The sequence below is a fragment of the Rousettus aegyptiacus genome, unplaced genomic scaffold (assembly GCF_014176215.1).
Source record: "Rousettus aegyptiacus isolate mRouAeg1 unplaced genomic scaffold, mRouAeg1.p scaffold_m13_p_9, whole genome shotgun sequence".
NCBI classification, from domain to species: domain Eukaryota; kingdom Metazoa; phylum Chordata; class Mammalia; order Chiroptera; family Pteropodidae; genus Rousettus; species Rousettus aegyptiacus.
In genome coordinates, this window is record NW_023416312.1 from 33,510,695 (window position 1) to 33,533,472 (window position 22,778).

Consider the following 22,778-nt stretch of genomic DNA (forward strand, 5'->3'; position numbering starts at 1 on the left):
ACCAGTATCAAGCTGAAGGTGGGAGAAGGGGGAGTGACCAAAGGCAGTACAGCTTGGTCCACCAGGAAAGAAACAAACAAAAAAAAATGCTGACTGGACTTGATTCCTGACCCTCTAAGTCTAAGCTCTTCAAACCCCTAGTTCTGGTCCTTGAGGAGGCATCAAATGCTTAGATGACTCCGACTGCTGCTTTTGCTTAAATGTACATATAAGGAAGAAAACAAAGGCATTGGTCTAAGATGCTAAAGAGTGGGGCCATCCAAATCATGCCCTCTTAGAAGCCATTTCAGACTCTAAGGCAGCACCAAAAATATTTACTGACTGCTGCTTCTGGGGACCCTGATGACCCTAAACAAGAGCCATTGCTCTGTCCCGTTCCTCCATGGCTCTAACAAGATCCAGGACATAATCAACAGTGCTGGAGTTTCACGGAAAGGCAGTTTGGGGTACTGGAAAGGGGCCTGGCCTAGAAGTCAGGAACCCCCATCCTGAATTGCTGTGTGGCCTTGGGAAAGATCCTTTCCTTCTCTCGGCCTATCTCTTCCTCGGTAAACTAAAGGGAGTCCAGCTATTTGTTATCTAACATCCTAAGTATATATACAGAGCTCTTATAATGTATCTAGCCCCTGGCTTCCTGGCCCAGGTAACCACTCCCCTCAAGGACAGAAATGTGGCCAACCATGGGGAGGGGAGAGGCCTCCAGGCCAAAGCCAGGCCAGTCACAGGAAGGGTGAGAATAGGCATCGTGAGAGTAGAAGGAAGTATCCGACTAATGAACAGAATAGAAGGAAACTAACTGGCTGAGCACCTATTCCATGCTGGCTGTTTGACATTTGTTACTTCCATGTGTCACCCCAAGTTTCAAACTGAGGAAACTGAGACTCAGAGAGAGTGTCTCCCAAGTGTACAGGCCTAGCAAGGAAAACCCCCAGGATTTGAACTGGATCAAATCCACAGACCAGAGCCTGACTACTCTGTCACTTGGACTGTTAATAAAATGAGATAGGAATACCTTCCTCATCTCCACCTCCCACCCAACAGAAGCATCTCACCCACCCAGTTGCTGCAGCTTCTCCCATTAGTGTCTCACCTCCCAGGGCTAAGGCCTCTCTCTCAAAAGTCTCCACTGTGGGGGAGGGGGCATAAGGAGGAGGCAGAGGCAGGAGGTGAGCACAAGGTCTTTTATGAGGCATCAAATATACATTCTTATATACAAGGAGGAAAAAAGACAATGCCTGAACCCCAGCTCTTCTCCATATATCCCCTCCCGCTGCCGCCCTCCCCCACTCCCAGGCCCCACGGTCCCTGACCCTTCATACAGCCAGAGTCTGTCTGTCTGTACTGTAGCCCATAGTGGAGAGGGGAGAAGAAGGTGGGAGCTGAGAAAAGAGTTGGATATGTGGGGCGAGAGGAGCTGGGGCTTGTAAAAAATATATTTATAATAAATAAACAGGGCTGTAAAGGGGGCTGGAGAGACAGTGGAGATTTTGATGGACAGGAGGACTCAGGCATCCTGGCTCCCAGCCTCTGCTCTGATAGCTTCAATCTCTGACTCAGGAAGGACATGTTGGGCTAATGGTGGCCTTCTGGGAGCCTCTCTGTTCAGGACTAATGCTGGGTGCCCTGCCCCAGCGAGGTGTGTGGGTGATATCTGTAAAGTGCATTGTCTTCAGTTGTAGGTGGAGTAGGTGTAAGGGAATGGGGGGCATGCAATATGGGTGAGGGAGGGCAGTGCCCTTCTCATCCCAGACCTGAGCCCCCCGCCCCCACCTCAAACCCATCTGGACTTTAATCAGGATAAGGGCGTTGCAAGGAGAGGCAAGGGCCTGAAGCTGAAGAGGTCTGGGCTGGGGCATAGACTGGCTCTGGAGGGGAAGCACTGCCCCATCTGGGGGCCAGCATAAGTGGGGGCCTACCAACCAAGTGTACTGACAGTTCATGTCCTCTGGCAGATGGAGAGACACATGGAAGTGTGTGGCCAGGCCCTGAGGTCAGAGAGAGGGCCAAGCCAGCCGAGGTTTGGCCACAACTCTGTGGAGCTTCCTCCTGGCCCCATGAGGCCAGAGGTGCCCTGGGGAAGCCTTCACCCTCACCCATCCTGACACCTGCCCTTCCCTACCAGCCAGAGCCGACAGGGAGCTCCCACTGGCCCAGAGGTCTGAGGCCACCCAGCTAGACCTCCAGGGGGGAAAAGGAGGGAGGATAAAGAGAAGAGAAAGAGGGCGGGGATCTCCAATCACCATTCCCCAGAGCTAGAGAGCCCTGTGTCCAGGTGGCAAGGATCCTCGAATCTGGAAGGAAACCCCGTGGCAACTGCTGGGGGTCAGAGGAGGAGTCCCAAGGCAAGGAGGAAGTGGGGAGGAGGACATTTCTATGTGTATATATATTTTGGAAAAACTGAGGAAGCAGAGAGGATGCAAGGCTCCACTCCTATGGATTCCCCAGACCTCCCTGGGCCCCAGCTCACTCTCTCCATTCATCAGACCACGGTGCTGATCCGGCTTGGCTTGGCTTTTGGGTTTGCAGTGGGTGGGTTGGCCGTGCCGGGGGGCCCAGAGGCGTGCAGTGGGCCATGGGGGGAGGTGGGTGGCAGGGGTGAGTGCGGGGTGTGGGGTGAGGGTGGGGGCAGGGGTGGGTAGGAGGGGTGGGGTGGAATGGGTGAGTGCGGTGACAATGGTGACTGAGGGTGGTGGGGGTGGGAGTAGGAGCCCCCTGGTGGCCGGGATCCGGGGCCCCCAGAGGACCCTGCTGCTGGCATCATCTGTGGATGGTGGCTGAAGATGAAGTGCTTGGGGCCTTGTTTATGGGCTGGAGGGTGCTGGGGAGCAGGACTGTACAGGGGCAGTGGGGACGTGGGCTGGTGCAGGGGGTGGCGGCCGTGTGGAGCAAACTGAGGGTGTCCTCCAGTGCCCCGTCTGGGAGCCCTGCCTGGTCGACCCAAGGTATAGTGCTGGGGGCCTGGGACTGGGCCATGGGCGTGGAAGTGGCGATGTGGCCCCACAGGTGGGGCTGAGGCGGGAGGTGGTGGAATGGATCCTAGCTGGGGCAGGGGTGGGGGCTGCTGAGGAGGTGGGGGAAGAGGGGGTTGCTGGGGTGGGAGGTAGGGCGGCGGGGCAGGGCCTGGTCCTTGGCAATACTGGGCATGCAGGGCCTGGAGCTTGGACTGCCCATCGGGCAGCACCCCCAGGCCACCGTGGCTGTGACCATGGTGGTGGTGGTGGTGGTGGTGGTGGGAGGAAGAAGCAGATGAAGAGGAGGCAGAGGCCTGGCCTGTTGGTGGTGGTGGCATCTGGAAGGGCCCCTTGCCCCGCTTGCTTCCAAACAGGGAGCCCAGGAAGGACGAGGAGTTGGAGATGGGCCTCTGGCTCTTGTACTCCTCTGGCGGCGGGGGTGGGGGCGGAGGTGGCATCCTCTGGTGAGGGCGTGGACTGCTAATAACGGACCCCTGAAAGGGTGGGGGCGAGTCAGGCGCATCTAGATGTCCTAAATCCCCAACCCTAAACTCCCCCTGGGCCCTGAGGGCTGGAGCTGGGGAGACAGGAACCCCACGGCATCATGAAAACCGAGTAACAGTCCTGTACTTGTACATGAAGCTCCCCAGCTTGCAGAGCTCTGCTGTCACATCCACTATCTCATCTGAGCCTCAGCTGGGAGAGGAAGAATTAGCAGTCCCTCCTCCTCATCCCCAATTTGCAGGCAGAGAGAATGTTAGGCCCAGAGAGACAGAGTGACTCGCTCAGGCTCCAAGAGCAGGACTTAGAGGTAAGAGCTCCTCACGTCCCAACTCCAAGGGCCTCACTGCTCAGAATCAGCCCAGGGGTTGAGAGGGGGCTTGGGAGAGTGGGAAACAGACAGACTTAGAGACAGGCAGAGTGAGGACAGACAGAGTTGAGGACAGATGGAGAAAGTGGTTGGCTGGGAGAGGCAGCCGCAGGGTTCCCAGCAGGGAAGGCGGAGGAAGCAACAGGTCCCCTCCTCCTCCAGGGTCCATGGCACTGGGGCAGGGCTCATGCAGAGGACGAGTGGAGCAGGAGCTGGCACTTACTTCGATGGTGCTGTCCAGCGATCCCACGCTGTTACGCCGCCCCCGCTTCCCTGCACCCACAAGCAAGGAGCCCAGCGTCAGAGCGGCAACCCCCCCTCCTCACCCTGCTGGGCTCCAGAGCTGGGCACCAAGCCTGGGCCCCTCCCGGGGACAGACACCCCTATTCCCTTTCCCCCATTGAAGAGGGGGTGGTGGGGAGGAGGAGAGGTGGAGAAGGAGGAGCAAAAGGAGGAAGAAATGGAGGAGGAGGAGAGGTGGTGCCGGAGAAATAGAAGAGGAAAGAGAGGAGGAGAGGTGGAGCAGCAGAGAGGGGCTAAGACTATGGCCCCACTTCACACTCCCTGGCCCAAACTCTGGGCTCCATCTGTCCTGACCTGGCTCCCAGGCCCCCTGCAGCACAGTGCCCAGGGCTCTGGATGAAGGCTGGGGGCATGCGTGTGTGCTGGGTGCAGGGAAGGCTGGCGGTCAGTAAAAGGAGGCTAAGAGGACACTGGGTCCCACGTCTCCCCAGCCAGGGCAGGGGCCCAGAAGACTTGCCTGCATCGGAGAGGTCTCGCAGGGAACTGCTGAGTGCGCCCCGTTTGAGCCCATCACCTGCCCCATATGTGTCCTCCAGGCTGCTGCGGGCCAATGTGCCATTCACTGAGTCCTTGGCTCCTCCCGTCTGTGAGGTGTTAGGCCGCATCATACCTTTCTGCTTTTCCAGCTCCGCTGGGTGGCAGTGGGGGAGACAGGGAGCGAAGGTCAGGAAGGTCAGTGAGAGGACATCTGACTGATCCCAGCCCTCCACGGGCCTTCTCCCTTCTTGCCTACTCTGTCCCCAGGGCCCCCGCTTTACCCTGTGGACTGCCAGTATGTACCCCTAACCGTCAGCTACATCTCCTCAGCCTTTTGCAGTGCCCAGCCCCCATCTTGCACCTTCTCCTCTGGCTGGGTCTTCTCTTCCTCCCTCTCGGTGCTTGCTCCTCCTGCTCCTCTCTCCTTCCTCTTGCCCTTCTTGCTTCTATCCTCCCCTGCCCACTCTCAATCTGGTCTCCCAGAGCACCCCTTGCCCTTCAAAATGGAGCTTCACAGCAACTGGTTCACAATAGAGATACAAAGGCCCTTCTAGCCTATGGCAAAGGGCAATCCTTCCAGAGTCCACTTAGTTCTCAGATACCTTGCTCCAGAGCAGAGGGCTCTTGGAAAAACAGGAGCCGGAAACAGACAGAAATCGTGTTTTCTATTATGTGCCAGCAGTATGATGGGTGCTATGCATCCTTGATCTCTCTCAATCCTCATAAGAGCTTGGAGGTAAGTATTATCATCAATATTTTTCAGAGGAAGAAGCTGAGAATTTGAGAAGTCATAAAGCATGCCCAGGGTCATACAGCTGGAAACAGGGGAGCAGACATTCTGGAAGCAGGTCCACCTCAGTCCAGAGCCTGTGCTCTTTGGCCTCCTTGTATCCTACCTCACCCCCTGTGGAGGTCGTGGAGACTTCTATCACACTCCCCTCATCTTGGTATGCTCACCCCTCTCTCTAAATGTCACAGGGTCTCAAGGATCTGGTGAACTGAAATGTGGGACCCTGCCTTGCTGATTAGAGTAGACCTTGGAACTGTGAAGGCTTCCCTGAGGAGATGTCCACTGCCTCTGTCTCTCCGTCTCTGTCTCTCTGTCTCTGTCTCTCTGTTCTCTCTCTCTCTCTTTCTCTCCCACTCCCTCTCTCCCTCCCTCCCACCTTCCCATCCTCCCACCCTCCCTGCTTCTTTCTCCTTAATAACATGTTACTTAACTGTGACTGCTTAGTCTGGAGAAGAAAAAACTTGGACAGCATTAGAAGGAATGAGATGTGATCACTACTTTCCATTATATGCGATCAAAATGACTTGGTATGGCCCCTGGGGGCCAGGAGGATGGGTCACTCGGACTCGGCTGAGGAACTGGCACGTGGAGAGAGGAGAGGAGAGGCCGGGAAGGAGAATAACATTTGCTGGACACCTAGGATGTTCAACACTAGTGTCTTATTAGCATGGAGGGTGCCTTGTCGGCCTTATCTCATTGAATCTCCACAACTCTGTAAAGGAGATTTCATTATCCCAATTTCATGTAGGAAGAAATTGGGGCTCAGAGAGTCAGGCAACTTGCCCCAGTTTACCCATATAATAAGTAGCATACCTGGGATCTGAAACTAGAGTCCTACCTCCAATACCCTGATTCTTCTCCCTGCTGACTTTCATTAGAAGGAAGAGTTGGCTCATAATTAGGGCTTGGAATAATAATCAGAGGTTGAGAAGTAATGAGCCCTTTGTCACTGAAGGTATTCAAGCAGAGGCTGAAGGGTTCCTGAAATGGGGGTAGGAAGGTTGGACAAGCTAACCCTCGACTCTGAGATTCTCAGAGGACAGGATTCTTGGTGTTGGCAGGGCACCTTATCAGGAGGTGGAGAAGGAGACAGGGCAGGGCTACTCACACTCCACGCGGTATTTCTCCATCTCCTGCACCTCAGCGATAGACTCACGCAGGTCAGATGTGAAGCGCAGCCGGTCCTGGAGGCTGGGGGCGTTGAAGATGATGAGGACTTTTCGCTCCCCACCAGGTACCGCAGACAGCAACTTGATCCCAAACTGGTAATCTGTGGGGCAAGGGTAGGTAGGACCCCTTTGTCAGGAGTGAAGCAAGGTGTCTCATATGCCAAATAATTTTTCTAATGTCTAACTCTGACTGAGCCTCTTTTCTGCTTGAGAATCCTAAGTGGCTCCCCTTCGTCCCCAAAGCCCCGAATAGCCTCCCGGGAGTCGTGGCCCTGTTACTCCCTCTACTCTGGGATGAAAGGGCAAACTGAACTCTGGCTGTTCTCTAGAACCCCTTCCTTCACAACTCTGCCTCTACTCACATGGCTTCTGCTGCCCACAAGGCCACCCAGCTCTGACTCAGGCCTTGGAAGCACAGCATGATCACCACCTCTTCAGCCCACAAAAACATATGCACTGTGGTTCTCTGCAAGACCATCAGCTCCCCAGGGAACAGACCCAGTCACACTCCAACCCAGCCTGCCCTATAACCCAGGACCAAGTAGGTGCGTTGGAGACCTCAGCCCAGTTATAAAGAACTCCAAAAACTGGAGGTTGGGATGGATGAAAGATGAGCATGGGGCCATGGCACAGACTCTCAGGATGATGGGATCCAAGAAGGGACTCACATGAATTCTGGAAGAGCTGCATGTGCATTTCCACGAGGGGAAAGGATTGACGGAAGCTGTACGTCACCAAGATCTTCTTCTTCTGGAAAATTTTGGTAACCTTGAGCAAGGGTGGGAAAAAGATACTGGGTTTGAGGTGGGGAATTTCTACATGACACCTATTTCTGGTCACCTCCCTCCCTCCCACCGCCACTAACAGACATGTACACACAAACACATGTACCCACGAGTTGGAAAGAACTGAAGTTTGAGGAGCAGAACAGGAGAGACAGGAAAAAATGCAAATTCCTGATGCAATGACAATGCACAAACAGGTGTTTACAATTTTCATAGGAAGTAACTGAATGCTGCTCCCTCCAGGAAGCATGTTCTAACACCCCACACAGATACCCTGACACCAGAGTGCTGGTTCAGTGCCTTTCACCAACAGGCTTGAGGACAGCTCTCCAAGTGTGTGATTGCCCCTTGCTGGGCCAGGAGCATCGAGGTCTGGAGTCTGGTTTTCATGTATCTTGCCCACCCCTGCAGGCCCCAGCACACAATGGTAATCTCCGCTGAACCAATGTTACAGTTAACAAGTCTTCCTCTCAACAACCCAAGGTCTTTATCAAGTACTTGGGCACTCTGGACTCAACTCACATAAGTTGTGAACACCTCAAACAGTCTGCAAGTAGAGCAGTCTGCAATTTGCATCTAAAAGCAAATTATTCAATTTCAGAATGGTTACAGTGCAGTTAAGCAAAACATTTTTTTGTCCTTCAGACTGTGAGCTCTCCAAGAACAAGGACTGAATCTCAGTCATCTCTGTGAACTCAGTGCCTAGCATGAGGCTGGACACACAGCTGTCGGTGACAGATATTGAAACATTGACTCAACACCTGTGTGAGCCAAACATTCCTCTTGGATAGGCTATTCCACATCTGACCTCTTATTTCAACTTTAGAACAACCCTATAAGATAGGGAGTAGCCCTATTTCACAGAGGAGGAAATTAAGGATCAGAGGGAGCACTGGAGGGGCTTCATCTAAAGCAGCGATTCTCAACTGGGAGTGACTTTGCCCCCCAGGGGATATTTAGCAATGTCTGGAGACGTTTTTGGTTGAGGGAGTGCTAGAGACCAGACTGTGCTCATAAACATCCTACAATGTGCAGAATAGTCTCCACTACAAAGAATTATCTGGTCCCAAATGTCAATAGTGGCAAGGTTGATAGACTCTGCTCTAAAGGAGAGAAGATCAAGAGAGTACAAGTCACCGTCCTCAAATTCCTGAGCAGAGGGAAAAAACTTGTTCTCTGTGATCCCAAGGGTTGAGTGACAATCATTGGAGGAAAACCATGGAGATACAGATTCTAGCAGTCAGAGCCCTCTGACAGGAAAACTGGCTGCCTTGGAGGAAAGCAGCCTTCTGTCCTCGCAATCATGCAGGCAGGGGGCCAAGCTGGTTCTTACCCTGTATAAGAGGTTGAACAGGAGACCCTGAAATTTCCTTCCTCCCTGCAGAGTCATAAGAGTTCCAGCTCTGAAGGACTCATGGGCACACTGGTGATGAGCTCGGTTTTAAGAATCACTTCAAGCCTGCTGACCACCCAAAGGTTTCAGACTGACTCCGGGGTCACAGGTTCACCTCAGTCCACCCAACCCTCTGGGCTATTGAGGTAGACAGGGACATTTCCTACCACTTCCCAGGTTGTAAGTCTATCATCTTCTCTGGTCCTCACATTTTCTACCTCTGTGTGGTGTGGCTGTCACTACCTCCAAATGGATCCAGGAGGTAAACGAGTGGCAAGGGTGGCCTATGCCTTGTATAAGACTGCACAGATCACATGGCAGAGCACCTCACTTACCATGCCTCCACCACCCATGTTTACAATGGTTCACACCAGACCCAGAGGCCCAGCTTACTACCTCCCCTCCATCTCCTCCCCTACAATGCACGTACCACAAGGAGGTCATTGAAGAGGAAGACCTCACGCTGATGCAACCCTAGCCTCTGGGGGCGGTTTGGATCTGGCACCTCATAGAGCTGGCAGCAGCAAACCAGTCGACGATGAGGAAGAGACAGGACCTAGATAGGCATGAAGAAATAGGTGTCAGGAAGGCCAGCATGGCAGCTTCAGACACCTTAACATCAACTGAAAGAGGACATTTATCTCTGATATATGTCACTGTCACTCAGACACAAGGAGCCTAAGAAACTAAGGCTTGGGCTTTTCTGCTGCCTTGCCTTTCTCCCAGGAGCTCTCTGTCTGGAATGCCTTTCTTGCCCAGCTTCATATGGCCATAGTCCACCCTTCCTCTGAACCCCAGTTCCAGTGTTATCTCTTCTAAGAAGCTGTTTCTAATCTCTTTGGGTATAAATGACCTCTCCCGCCTTTGTGCTCCATTAAACTATCTGTAAGGCAGAATTATGGTGTCTTTGTCTGACACTCCCCTGGTCTGTGAGTGCCCCTAAGGGCAGAGACTATGTCTGATTCGTATCTGCATCCCTGGTGCCCAGTGAAATTCTGGGCTCAGTGGAAAAGCATCTGTCAATGTTTATTGACAAGAAGACTAGAGTGTGTTCTTGACTTTGGTTTGATAACTAACTAGTAGCCTGGCTCCTTGCTTGCATGGACAGGCAAAATCAGAGGTGGGAAAGATGCTAATATTTATATAGCACCTACTGTGTGCCTTGAAGTGTGCTAGATGTCTTCCCATAGAGCATCTCACTCAGCCTACACAATAACCCCTTGAAGAATGCATTATCACCCACTCCATTTGGCAAGTGAGGGGGCCCTGGAGCTCAGAGAGAGGCACTGACTTACTACTTGGTGGCAGAGGCAGAGCGAGAGCCAAACCCCATCCAATCTGAAGCCTCCCAAGTCACTTACCGGCTTCTTGCCCACAATCATGCGCTCCACAGCCTGCACCTGGGACACATGGTCATCATTGGTCCGCAGTTCACGCCCCTGGATACGCTGGTAGATGCCCACCAGGAGATCTCGAGGGATGTCTTCACCATTGTCCACCCCTGAGTATGGGAGTGGGGAGTAACAAAGGGATATATCCCATAAATGTGGAGAGTGGGTGGCAAGGGTTCTCTACAATACCCCATACCCAGGCATGGGCCATAACAATGGCCAGGACTAGAAGGAGTGGGCAGCCTTGGTCACGATCGGGCAAGGACAGGTGCCCTTCAATCAGAGAGCCAGTTGCTTTCCTCCCCAGCATGGAGATTTTGTCTAAATAACTCAGAGCACACTGTGATTAAAACAATGAGATACTTTTGTTTGCCTTTCTTACTAGCAAAAATAGTTAGATGATAATATCTGGTGTTAGTAAGAGTGCAGGGAAGCAGGCATGTGTATTAACAACTATTTCGGAAGGTAATTTGAAAAGAGCCTAAATATTCAGTGATTCCTCTTCTAGGAATCTACCCTAAGGAATTACTCAGAAATATGGGCAAAGACATATGTACAAGTGCTACTTAGGGGAAATTTTTGAAACAACTTAAGTTCTAACAACAGAAGAACAGTTAAGGTGAGTATGTGTAATAAAATAATTTACAGCTATTAAAAACCTGACATTTACAAAGAGCATGAGAAAATTCCTGTCGCAAGTTAAGTGAAAAGAGTGGAATAATAAATTGCATGTATGGTGTTTATTTTATAAAAAGTTACATGAACATAGGAAAAAAGACTAAAATACACTAAAATATCAACCATGGTGGCCTCTATGAAGTAGAATTTTGGATTATTTTCTAATTTTCTATATTCTCCAAAGTTCTGGAATGAGCAGTTATTCATTTCATTTGTTTGATAATTGGAGGGGGGAAAGTATCTATATATATATACACGCACGTATACATACATACAGAGAGGAAGAGAGAGGGAGGGAGGGAGAGAGAGGGGAAGAGGGAGAGGAAGAGGAGAGAGAAGAGAGGAGAGAAAGGGAATGAATGGAATAAATGAACGAATGAATGACTAATGGCAGGATTCTGGGAGACAGTTCCAGATGGCCTCTGATCTGCCTAACTCCTTCCTCCTGTCTACCATCCTTCTCTACTCCTGATTGTCTGCTAAGTGAAGCCCACTCACTCTTGTCTGTAAACCTTCTGCTAGAGAAAATGTTTTCCTCTTTTGAAATACTGCACCTCCTCCTTGGACAGGTGCTAAAAGAACATCCTTCATCTCATTGCCTTTTGACCTCGGCTGCCAGAGAGTTTAAGCACATCAACTGTGCAAACCCTGCTGGTCAGCAAATTTGCCTTGTCTGTTTGTTTTTCCACAATTCTATTTCCCTCTTTCATTTCTGTTTCAATAATCCCAACATCTGTGCCATTTTCAGCAGGCTGCTCTTTGGTGAGAGGTATGGCCTGACATCAATAAAATAAACCAAGAAGAAAGGTCGAGGTGACACCTTTAATCTGGCATTCAGGGCCCTCATGTATTGTTTCCAACTGACCTTCCCAACCGAATCGTCTAAGCCATCTTGATTGTTCTCCAGACAACTGTACATTTTCCTACTTCTGTGCCTTTGTTATTCTTACTGCTAGGTAAACCCTCCTCTATCACCATTCTGCTACGTTATCTGTGCCTTCAAGGCCCACCTTAAAATGAAAATACTGCTTCCTCCAAGAATCGTGTTGGGGTGGGCTCTCCCTCCTCTGAACTCTGACTGCACTTTTGGCCTGCCTGACATCATGGTCTGACCTCATGGTTTGCTTTCTGTCTTGCGTTGGGTCTCTGGTACTATAAGTCAGTCTCTCCCACAATGAGGGCGCTAGCTCTCTTGGTACAGGGACTATGGCAAGTGCCTCTCCACTGTCCTTAGAGCCCATCATAGGGCTCTAAGGACACTCAGTTAGTATTGACCGGCTGGCTGGGTGTTGAAAAAAATGAATGAAAAAATGAGCAAAAAAAAATGAATGCATAAAGAGAGAAAACGGTACTAAAATAATTAAGTTTTTACGGCATGAATAAAGAAGAGAGAAAAGGAGGGAGTGAACGAGTGAACGGACGTGTGAATGTGTGAAATAGTGTAAATTCTGTAAGAGTCAGGGCTTTTATCTCTCTTGTTCATGACCTGCTCAGTCAATATTCAGTGCAGGAGCAAGTAGATGGACAAACAACTGAGTGAATTAATAAGTGAGTGCCCTGGGAACATCCAGCCTTGGCAGAAAGTGAGAGCATCACAGGTTAATTTCCAGGGAGCAGAGGTGATCTCCTCGTCCTTCCCCAGCCCGCCCTTACCCTGCCCACTTTCCCTTCCCAGGTGAAGGACAGAAAAAGCTGATAGGGAGGTCTGGGGTCACCTCTCAGGTTCTTGATGAAGTCATCTAGTTTCATCTTGCGTTCAGCCTTGACGCTGGGACTGTACATGTCAGTATTGAGGAGGATGATGGCAAAAGCAAGGATGAAGATGGTGTCTGGGTTCCGGAACTGGCGCACGAGGGCTGGGTTACACACACAGTACCGCTGGCTGCAGGGCAGGAGGCGTCAGGGCCAGGGTCACACACCAGCAATCTCCACCTGCCCACCAACCTCCCAGTCTGGCACCACCAACCCTTTCCTTTGAGAAGTACTCCCAAGCCCTTTGGGTCTGTCATCTTCCTTCGGTTTCTCTAAGACTAGCATGTAAAAATCACAATCACTACCTTTTACTGAGCTCTGCTGGGGGATTTATGTATATTGTCTCATGTAATCCTATCACATTCCTTCAAGGTAGCTATTAGCAGCCCCATTTTACAGATGAAGTGACTGGGACACCAAGTGGCAAGGTAACTTGCTCAAGATAATAGAGCTGGTAAATGGGGAAGCCAGGATGAAAATCTAGATCTTTCTGACTGCAGAGCAACTTCTTCTCCCATTATGGGAAAAAGTTCTCAGCAACTTTTCTGTTCCTCCTCTAAATACCCCCAAAGTGGTGGGGCCAGAATTTATACCCAGGTCTGCCTGATCCCCACAGCATCCATAGCAGAAGATAAGAATTAAGGGCACGAGTCATGGAGTCAGACACACTTGAGTTCAAATCCTGGTTCTACTGCTTACTCACTGTATGGCTCTGGGAAAGTTACTTAACCTCTCCAAATTTCTGATTTCTCATCTACAAAACGGGAATAATAATAGCAGCGCCTCCCTCATAGGGTTGCTGTGAGTACTTGGCGAAATGATCACATAAAGTGCCCAGCTCAGCACCTGATACCTGGTAAGTGCTCAACAAATATTAGCTATTGCTGCTGATGTTGTCATCACTTATTGGAGGCCCATGACCTATGTGCTGAGCTAGACACTTTATCACATTACCTGTGATCTTCACAACTTAACTGCCCTGCAAGCTAAGATTTACAATTGCTATTTTCTGATGAGGAAAGTCTGAGGCTCAGAGAGGTGATCTGCAGACACATGCTGCCCCCGCCCCCAACATAGGGAAGGACAGCTTCAGTAGTGGGAAGTAGGCACACCTGAAGGCTTCGATGAGTCGCTCCACTTTCTGTGCCTCACCCTGAACCCGGATATGGGACTGGAACTTCCGGAGTGCATCATCCAAATCCATGGAGGAGAAGTCCATCTCATCTACCACACAGCTGAGCGGCAAAAAAGGGGGAGTGACATTCTCAATTCCTCTACAGAAAACTTCTGACCCACCCTGACCTGCTCAAATGGACAAATACCCCCACTGATAGACTTCCACAAAATCTGGACCCATGGTCCAAGTAAGTATATGTGAGGATGGAACATCTGAAATTGAATCCATCCCAGAAAATCAAGGTCAGACACATGATTACTAAGAGCCTTTTCCATCTACCTGCTCATTTCAGAGATGAGAAAAGTGAGGCCCAAAGCAGGCCATAGGCTAAGCATGCCTTGCCTGGTGCCACCCAGAAGACTTTAGAAACAGGGCTAAGAGAAGTCAGACCTCTTTGGGGCAGAAGGGTATGGGAGCTAAAGGGTTATTTACTCTGTCTTACAAGTTTATCTGAGCAGAAGGGATAGGCTTCCCCACTCCTCCCGTTTGCCCTCCTTTTCCAGGAATCCCTGGCCCAGCCTGCCCCATCCTGGGGTCCTCACTCCAACACATCTCTGTTGAACTGCTTCTGCCGGTTCCCTAGGAATTCCCCTATCATTTGCCGGCTCAGGCCTTTCCGTTCCAGGATGAAGTGAGCCACTCCCACCGGTGTGTCTGACAGGAAGCCCCGCTCAATCAGATACTGGATACCCTTCTCTGGCTTCCTGCAGAAAAAGAGGAGGTGGATGAGATGACTGTCCTCCTGGAACTCTGCCCTCTGTCCCATTTCTTGAACTAATTTTGTGCTCAACCATGGCCTCAGAGAACCAAAGAAATCAAATATATAATTTGGTTCAATCCCTTCGTGGTACAGGTAAGAAAACTGAGGCCCAAGGAGAGAAAGGCACTTTGCCATGTCACAGAGCTTCAAAATTTCAAGGTATCCTCAACACAACTTCCTCCTTCACTGGAACCACTCTATAACTGAAAGAAATTAAGATCTAGTGAGAGCCTGCTCTATGCCAGGAGCTTTGATATTCCCAGCGGGCACTGAGGAATCCTGGGAGAGAGCCTGAGCTCTAGGCTAAGCCCTTCTCTCCGAGTCCCAGACCCTCCAAGTAGGAAAGAGGTGAAGAGGTTACTTTGCTCCTTATCCCATATCACACCCACATCTCCCACCTACCCAAACAGGTATCACCCAGCTTCTGAGTGTTTTCATAGACGAGGTGCCACCCACCTTCCACTAGGCCGTATCTGGGTCTGAGTTACCCCTATCAGAAGCCCAGAGCCTTAGGACCCCATGAGACTAGAATTTGGAAGAAACTTTAGTGCAACAGGAGTCTCAGACCCATCACTTACCATGCGTGACATGGGACAATTCCCTTTACTTCTCCAAGCCTCAGTTCCTTCTCTATAAAATAGGACACAACTACCCACCTTGCTGAGTTTTTCTGAGAACTAAATATAGGTGGCAGTATCTAAGAGGCTATGGATGCAAGGCATTTACTTTTCTAACTATTTTCGAATCACGTGTCATACTCCCACCCCATTCCTAAGCATCTGATACAAGACCAGCCACCTAGAAAGAGCTCAGTCCTGGTCACTGACTAGTCCGGCATTCGACCCTGCCCGCGACACATCAAATATACGCGCCCTGCTGGTTGATAGATGGAAACACTGACACTCAAGGGAGAAACCCACCTTGCCCAGGGCTACACAGTGAGTCTTGTGGAAGTCAGGCTAGGAGTCCAGGTCTCCCGTTCCTCAGAGCAGAGCTCTTTACATACTACATCAGCTCCCCACCAAAAACAGGAAGTGGGGGGCCCAGGTTCAGAATCCAGCCTACAGACAGCAAACTGGGGCCCAGAGAGGAAAGCATCTCATCCAAGATCACACAGCCAGCCAGAGGCAGTATTCGGACTAGAAGTGCCTCTAATAGGTGTGTTGGGGGAGCTTTCAACTCTGCCATCCTGTTGCCAACCTACTTCCCTAAATAGCTGCAGAGAAATCCCATCCACAAAATAAGAGGATGGCAGTAGCAGATCACTGCTTAAAGTTTGGCCCCAGGGGTCAAAGTACCTGGTAGAAGGGCAGGAAGGGGCAAGGGGGCAGGAATGGGGAGCACGTACTTATTGAAGAGGTTGAGGCCGATTCGGTAATGGCGCCTCTGCACCACATCATTGTTGAAGGCTGGCGAGTCCCAGCTGTGCCTCGTCTCCCGCTGGTAAGTCTGCTTGCACAGGCCAGTGGCTGGAGGCTCCCTCAAGCTGTCCCGTGAAGAAGAGCCAGAGCTGCAGTTGATGGTCTCATTGGAATTGCTGGAGCTCTCAAGGCTCTCATTATCTCCACCATCAGAGTTCTCGCCTGCTGCCTCACACTTCCCCAACCTCCGACCCCCAGCCACACCACTGGGCCCAGTACCACTGTTGGGGGCTGGTGGCAGAGGCCCTGGTGGGGCTGGGGCTGGGCCCTCTGGGGCTGGGTAGTGGCGGTGTGGGATCGGAGCCCTGCCTGGTGGCCCCTTGTGCTTCAGGGTCCCATGGGGGCTACAACCATCAGCCTCATACACCAGCTGGCGGTGGACAGAGCCGCGATCTGAGCGGTCGCTCAGGTCCACGGAGCTGTCACTAGGAGGCTCAATGGTAAGCAGGGGAAGGTGGGCAGCTCGCAGCCGGAAGTCTCGACACTCCAAGCACCCAGGCCCTCTTCGAGTGCCTTCCTCCCGGCTACCATCTTCCCGGGTCCCTGGTGGCACTGGTGGAGGAACTGGTGGGAGAGGGGCTGGTGCCCAGAACTCGGACCGGCCCTGGGGTGGGGGCTCTGTACTGGGCAGTCGTTCAGGGGATGGTGGGGGAACTGGGTCATCCAAGTAGAGGGGAAGATCACTGAAGGATGTGGCTGAGCTGTCCTCTTGTTGTTCCTTTGACTCTCGCTTCTCCAGTTGGGCTGACCCTGGCTCCTCGGACATGGGCCCCGATGGGTGGCAATTCAGGGCCTCGTCGATGGATTCAGCCAGAGACTTTACCTGTGTGTTGGGGGGAGCAGAAAGGGGAGGAAGGAAAGGGAGAGAAAGGAAGGGAAGATGAAGGGAAAGATGGTGGGATGGTAGAAGGGTGGGAATGAGGGAGGAAGGGAAGAAAATGGGGGAAAACTTCCTGGTGGGTCAACCAAGAAAAGGCCCCTCCCCCACCTCCACAGGTTCTCTGCAGTGTATAAAATAACTCCTAGGGAGCCATTGTGAGCTCACAGGAGCCGGGAGTAATGCCCATAAGTTCTCTTCCCAGATATCCCAGTAGCTCCCTGATGTTCACATAGACCCAAGCCAAATGCCACCTCCTCCCTGATTTAATCTACATTCCTGCCTCTGCCATCCCCTGGGTGAATCAAAATTCCAGCTTCCTCTGGGCTCCCAGAGCCCTCTATCTGGTTCTTTCTTAGGAAACCCATATGATTTAGCCTTGAGAATCTGAACCGTGGCTGGTAGCTCTGCCTCTTCATAGTATCTAGCCCCTAAACTGGTCCGTGGTGATCTTTGCCTCCTGGTATTAACACCGTTGAGTATCACATTGTCCCAGGGTTGGTCTGTGGGACTGATAGCCTATGGCAGAAGTGATGGAATGTCACTTCCAAGATCAGGTTATGAAAGACTGAAGCTTCTGTCTTGAGCACTCTCGCTTGCTTATGCTTTCTCTCTGTGACAGTGCTCTAGGGGAAGTCACACCATGGGAAGTCCTATGGAGAAGCCTATGTGGTAAGAACCGGAATCCTCCTGCCGCCAGCCAAGTGAGTGAGCTTGGAAGCAGACCCATCTACAGAGATTGTGGTTCCACCCTACGGCTTGATTGCAGCCTCATGAGAGACCCAGAACCAGAAGCCAAGCCATTTCTAGATCCCCGGCCCTCAGAAAGTGTATGAGATAATAAATGTCTGTTGTTTAAACTCAGTCTTTAAATTCGGTTTTAAGCTACTAAATTTGGGGGTGATTTGTCACACAGCAGTAGATAACTAACACACTTCCCATCAGACTTGGATAGCACTGAGAACAGGACCCAGACCTGGTTACTTGATCTCTGCATTAGACTGTGAGCCCCTTTCCCCCACTCCCCCTTGAGGAAGTTTCTCTCTATCTCAGATCAACACATTGCTTGACACAGAAAAGAGGTTCAATTAAGTGTTTGTTGTATGAATGAATAGGGGAGTGATTTAGATTTTCCTTTAATACTTCTTTTCTTCACTTTACCCCCCACCCCACACACCCCTTCACTAGCTCCAGGGAGGCATGCCCAGGCTGATGGTAGGGTCAGATCACAGAGGTTAGAGCAGAGTGATTTCTTCTCTTATAAAGCTTCATTCATTCATTCATTCATTCATTCGACAATTTCAAGCAAATACCTCCTCCATTTTAGGAAGGAAACTAACATATACTTAGCAGATACCATACTAGGGGGTTTTGTATATATTAGCTGAACTGAATCTCCAAAGCAATTCTAAAAACAAGATCTTATCTCCACTTCATTGATCATGGTTCAGCGAGATTAAACAGTTTGTCCAAGGTCACACAGCTGGGAACTGGCAGAGCTGGGATTTACACAGAGCAGCTGTGTAGACACACCCAAGCCTAGAATGATTTCTCACCACCATCAGTGCCTGCTGCATTCCTACCTTTCCATGCTTTTGCTGATGCTATGCCTATGCAAACAACACCCTGCCAACTTATCTCTAACCTGGGAAATCTTATCTGTCTGGTAAGGCCCAGCTCCAATGCTGTTTTCTCAAAGAAGTCTTTTCTGGTCCTCCCAGAAGAAAGTTTCTTCTTCTTTTGGGTTCCCACAGGATTATATGTGATCCTTTCTCATGGTTCTGAGCACACTCTATTTCATGACAGTCATGTGCACATATATCAGCCATTAAATCCTTGAGAACCACTGACTTGGGAGATCCTTAAGAGCAGGGACCTTCGTGGTTCATCTGTCTCCCCCACAGTGCCCAGGCCAGAGCCTTGTCCATGGTAATGTGGTAAAAGCGAAAGGGCATGCATGGGCTTTGGAAACAGACAGAGCTGAGTTCCAATCTAGTTTAGAAAAGTCACTTCACCTGTCAGGGCCTCAGAGCTTCAGTCTCTTCCTCTGTAAAATTGGGGTAACCCGTCTCCATCTTACAGGTCATTATGAGGCACGCACAGCACTTGGCACAGAGTAGGTGCTCATCACCTGTTAGTTGGGCCTTAGTTTGATAGTGGATCAAGTTCCAAAGAAGGAGAACTTTAATCTTCTCATGTGTTCTATACACCCAGATTTTGGACTTGCTTATTTTAACTATATACATTTTTGTCTTGCCAATTCACAGTCCCTACTCATGGTAGCTAGTTATCATTCTTAAATGTTTGTCAGGCAACATCTTTCAGTTTGAAGTATAGGTAAAAAATCATAGGAGTAGTCAGAGTATGGGGATAGGGAGGAAAGGCCCTTTTCAGGGGTGCTGACCTGTTTGGAGAAGGAATCCTCGAGCTCTGTGATGTCATTAGAAAACTCTCCGGATGTGGTGACAGAGCTTCCCCCACCATCGATGCCCCCTCCACAGGAGCCTCCATATGGGAGCCCCCGTTCAAGCCGGTGGCTCCGGGCACCAGCCATGGCACCCTCGTCCAGCGAGGCAGGCTTGCCCTCGAAGTACGCGGGATTCTGTGCCTTCTCGTACTCCTCAAAGGAGAATTGCATTCGCATGTTGGAAAGGATGATGCGCCGGGACATGCGGCTCTCTGAAGCTGAGCTCCGGAGCCGCTCAAAGTTCTTGTTCATGCGGTACTGGCGGAAGGCCGTCTGGATGGTCCTGGCAGCTCTGCGGCTCAGGAAGGAGCCCCCATATTTCCTCTCTAGCATTTCCACCTAGCAGGGGAGGGTCGAGGGAAACAAGGTCAGAATCTCACTGCAGCTTCGTCTCCCTGGGGCTCAACCATACTGTCACCAAGTCACAGCTAGCTGCTTACAACAGCCTTAATGTGCCAAGCTGTGCTCTCAGTGTTGTCTTCTCGATCAAATCTCAAATAGCACCTGTCACCCAGGACTGTATTGTGATTTTCTTTTTTGATTTGTAAGAATTAGTTTTTCAGTATTCCAAAAAAGTTAGGAAAAAACAAAGAGGCCAGAAAAGGAGGGAGGGAGGGAGGGAGGGAGGGAAGGAAGGAAGGAAAGAAGGAAGGAAGGAAGGAAGGAAGGAAGGAAGGAAGGAAGGAAGGAAGGAAGGAAGGAAGGAAGGAAGATGAAACTGAGAGCAAGAGGAGGAGAGGAAGAAAAGAGAGAGAGGGAGAGCTGGAGGAGAGAGAGAGAGAGAGAGGGACGGAGGGAGGGAAGGGAGGAAGGAAGGAAGGAAGGAAGGAAGGAAGGAAGGAAGGAAGGAAGGAAGGAAGGAAGGAAGGTTGGTTGGGCCCTAAAGTCCTAATACCTAGACGTAACCACAATTAACATTTTGATATATGTCCTTCCAGGTTTTTTTCTATACATAGTATTTTGTGTCCCTCACTTAGCTGAACAATATCTTGTGTAATACATTGTAGCATAGTCTTCTGAAATTGTCAACCTATGTGCAAAATTCTCCCACTAGACAAAGATTTCTGAGAACTGGGTCCAGGTCTCATCCGTTTTTACATCTCCAGTGCCCAGCATGGAACTCAATCAATGTTTGCTGAAGGAATTGAAACTTGGTGGATAGGTAGTGAATGAGTCCTCAAAAGGGTGAAGGGTCCTGGAGCCAGTCTCCTCCCATTCTGGTGTTAATACCCCTCTCCGGATACCACCCTCAAGTGCCATATCCCAATTTCTCCCTCGGTTCTATCTCAACTCCATTCCCACTCCCATTCCCAGCCAGAGTCATCTCCTCTGCACCTTCTTGTCCTGCAGATCCGTGGAGAGTTCATAGCTGTCCGATAGGGCCTTGGAGCGCTTTATCTCCTCCTCCTCCTGCTTCCTCAGGGCGACACTGGCTGGCTGGAGGCGAGCCCGCTGAGCCCAGGGAAGGCCCACCCCAGTAGGTGGGCCCCCCATGTGGCTGCTGGTAGGGGGCAGCTGGCTCAGCCGGTAGGGGGGTTGGCTCCCAGGACTATCAACCGCTGTGCTCAGGTCACTGCCTGGGGCATCACCCTCCACACTGTGGGGATGAGATAAGATGAGCCAGGATGTAGGAACAAAGGACGGACCTGCTGGGCCAGATTGAGAGTGGGTGGACCAGATTCCTTCCCGCAACATCATTCCCCCCAGCTTCTTCCCAGATACAGGTACCCCTATACTTAAAGGCCAAAAGGGAGTCATAACCCCCACGTTATCTCCTCATTGCCCTCATGATCCCTTCCTTTTAGATCCCCTTGCCTTCACAGCTCTATCCTCATTCCCCTTCAGCCCCATCTCTCACAGCCCCATCCTCAACTGCCCTTTTCCCTCTCACAGACCCTGTCCCCTGACAGCTCCATCCTCTAGACTCCTTTTCCTCAAGGCTTAATCTTCTCAGTCCTGTCCCCAGTCCTACTCGCCCCTCACTGACTGGTCGCCCCATGGCCATAGCTCCTCGCAGCCTTATCCCCCAGTCTAGTTTCCACTTAGTCTTGTCCTCTCAACCTTTTTTTTTTCTAATAGTCTTGTCCCCAAACAGCTCCATCTCAAAATCCTCCTTCCCTTGATGGACCAGTTCCCTTACGGCTCCAGCCCTCCCTTTCCAGACCTCTTCCCCTCACAGATCCATTCCCTCACGGCTCTGTCCCCAGCGCATCTTGTGCTATGGTTTTCCTTCCTGCCTGATCCCCAGCACCACCCCAGATCATCCCTGTCCCCAGGCCCGAAGTCCACTCCTGCATCTCTGGCATCCAGGCTTTCCCCTCCCTGCCCATCCCTGCCCTCTGCAGCCCTGCCCCTGCCCTCAGCTGCCTGGACATGGGCCTGGCCAGTTCCCAGGGTTCCCTGGCAGCTAGGTCACAGGGCTCAGCAACAGTGGGAGTGGCCTCTCATCCAGCATCCTCACAGGTAAAGAGCTGCCCTGCGGGGCAGCTTCCTTTTTCTCCTCATGGCCTCCTCTGCTCAGCTGGGGGAGGAGGGCAGGGGTCTTGAGGTTGAAGAGTGGCAGGAGCTGGGCACTGGGCCTTGCCGCCCTGGTTACTCAGAGCTGTTGTTCTTCTAGACCTGCTCCCATGGTGCCATGGCAACCAGGCTGCCAGGGAACCCAGGTGGCGACAGAGCCCAGACGCCAACGCCCTGAGCCAAGAGGGCATGGTGAGGAGCTACAGAAGCAGGAGAACAGAAGAGAGAGGCGGGACGGGAGGGACAGGCAGGTGAGGCCCAGAGGGGGTTGTGGTGTAGGAGGAATGGGTGTAGCTGGGGCCCAGATAATGGTCTAGGGGACTCTTGGCTGGTTAAAGGGTTAAGCAGCCACTCCCTGGCACCTATTTGGCAAAGGCCAGGGTTCAGGGCAGAGTAGAGCTGGGATGGGTGTGAGGGGACTCCCTATCAGTGCAGGAGCTTGAGCTGCAACAGGCCTGCCAGCATTGCAGAAGAGCATTCTGGGCTGAGTGCTGGGCATGGTGGCAAAGCTGTACCCAGGAGGCTGGGTCCTGGGCTGCAGGGTTGGAGCTGGGCTCCACCATGGTGGGAGCTCCCGTCCACTGTTCATCTTCCATACTCCCAAGCCTTAGTCTGCAACAGTGTCAGGAGCCAGGCAAAAACAGACTTGGGGGGCTGCCCTCTATCCCAATCTCTCTCTTCTCCTGGCCCTCAGGGGCCTGTGAAGTCCCCCTCCAGGAGTCGGACCCGGTTCAGCTTCCCCCTGCCCCCATGCCAGGCATCTAAGCTGCTCTTCTCCTGAGAGGACTGCAGGATCCTGCCCACCACCACCTCTCAAATCTCTCCCCTCCCAGGACACTGTTCCAGCTCAATTCTGATCAACTGCTATCTTCGTTCACGAACCATCCATAGCTCCCACTGCCCACAAGAGATAGCCCAAGTTCCTTATTGTGGCATTTGAGGCATCTCCAAGGTAACAATAGCTAATGCTTAGGGAACACTTAACATGGTTAGGCATTG

At 51.4% G+C, this 22,778-nt stretch overlaps 1 protein-coding gene across 5 annotated transcripts in view; it reads right to left on the minus strand.

Annotated features, from left to right (window-relative positions):
* Positions 1–1,166: 1,166 nt before the first annotated feature.
* IQSEC2 (IQ motif and Sec7 domain ArfGEF 2) overlaps positions 1,167–22,778 on the minus strand; it is a 76,498-nt gene continuing 54,886 nt past the window's right edge. For 2 of the 5 annotated variants that reach the window (XM_036226424.1, XM_016132505.2), the window contains 13 exons: positions 20,598–20,859; positions 19,200–19,601; positions 15,846–16,741; positions 14,280–14,441; positions 13,673–13,795; positions 12,524–12,690; positions 10,101–10,240; positions 9,170–9,295; positions 7,230–7,329; positions 6,501–6,662; positions 4,583–4,756; positions 4,046–4,095; positions 1,167–3,445 (listed from right to left, as the gene is read on the minus strand). In XM_036226424.1, the coding sequence (XP_036082317.1) occupies positions 2,480–3,445; positions 4,046–4,095; positions 4,583–4,756; positions 6,501–6,662; positions 7,230–7,329; positions 9,170–9,295; positions 10,101–10,240; positions 12,524–12,690; positions 13,673–13,795; positions 14,280–14,441; positions 15,846–16,741; positions 19,200–19,601; positions 20,598–20,859 (3,730 nt within the window). In that variant the 3' untranslated portion in view covers positions 1,167–2,479. The remainder of the gene's footprint in view (positions 3,446–4,045; positions 4,096–4,582; positions 4,757–6,500; positions 6,663–7,229; positions 7,330–9,169; positions 9,296–10,100; positions 10,241–12,523; positions 12,691–13,672; positions 13,796–14,279; positions 14,442–15,845; positions 16,742–19,199; positions 19,602–20,597; positions 20,860–22,778) is intronic. The other 3 variants (XM_036226425.1, XM_036226427.1, XM_036226426.1) reach the window with 3 other exon arrangements.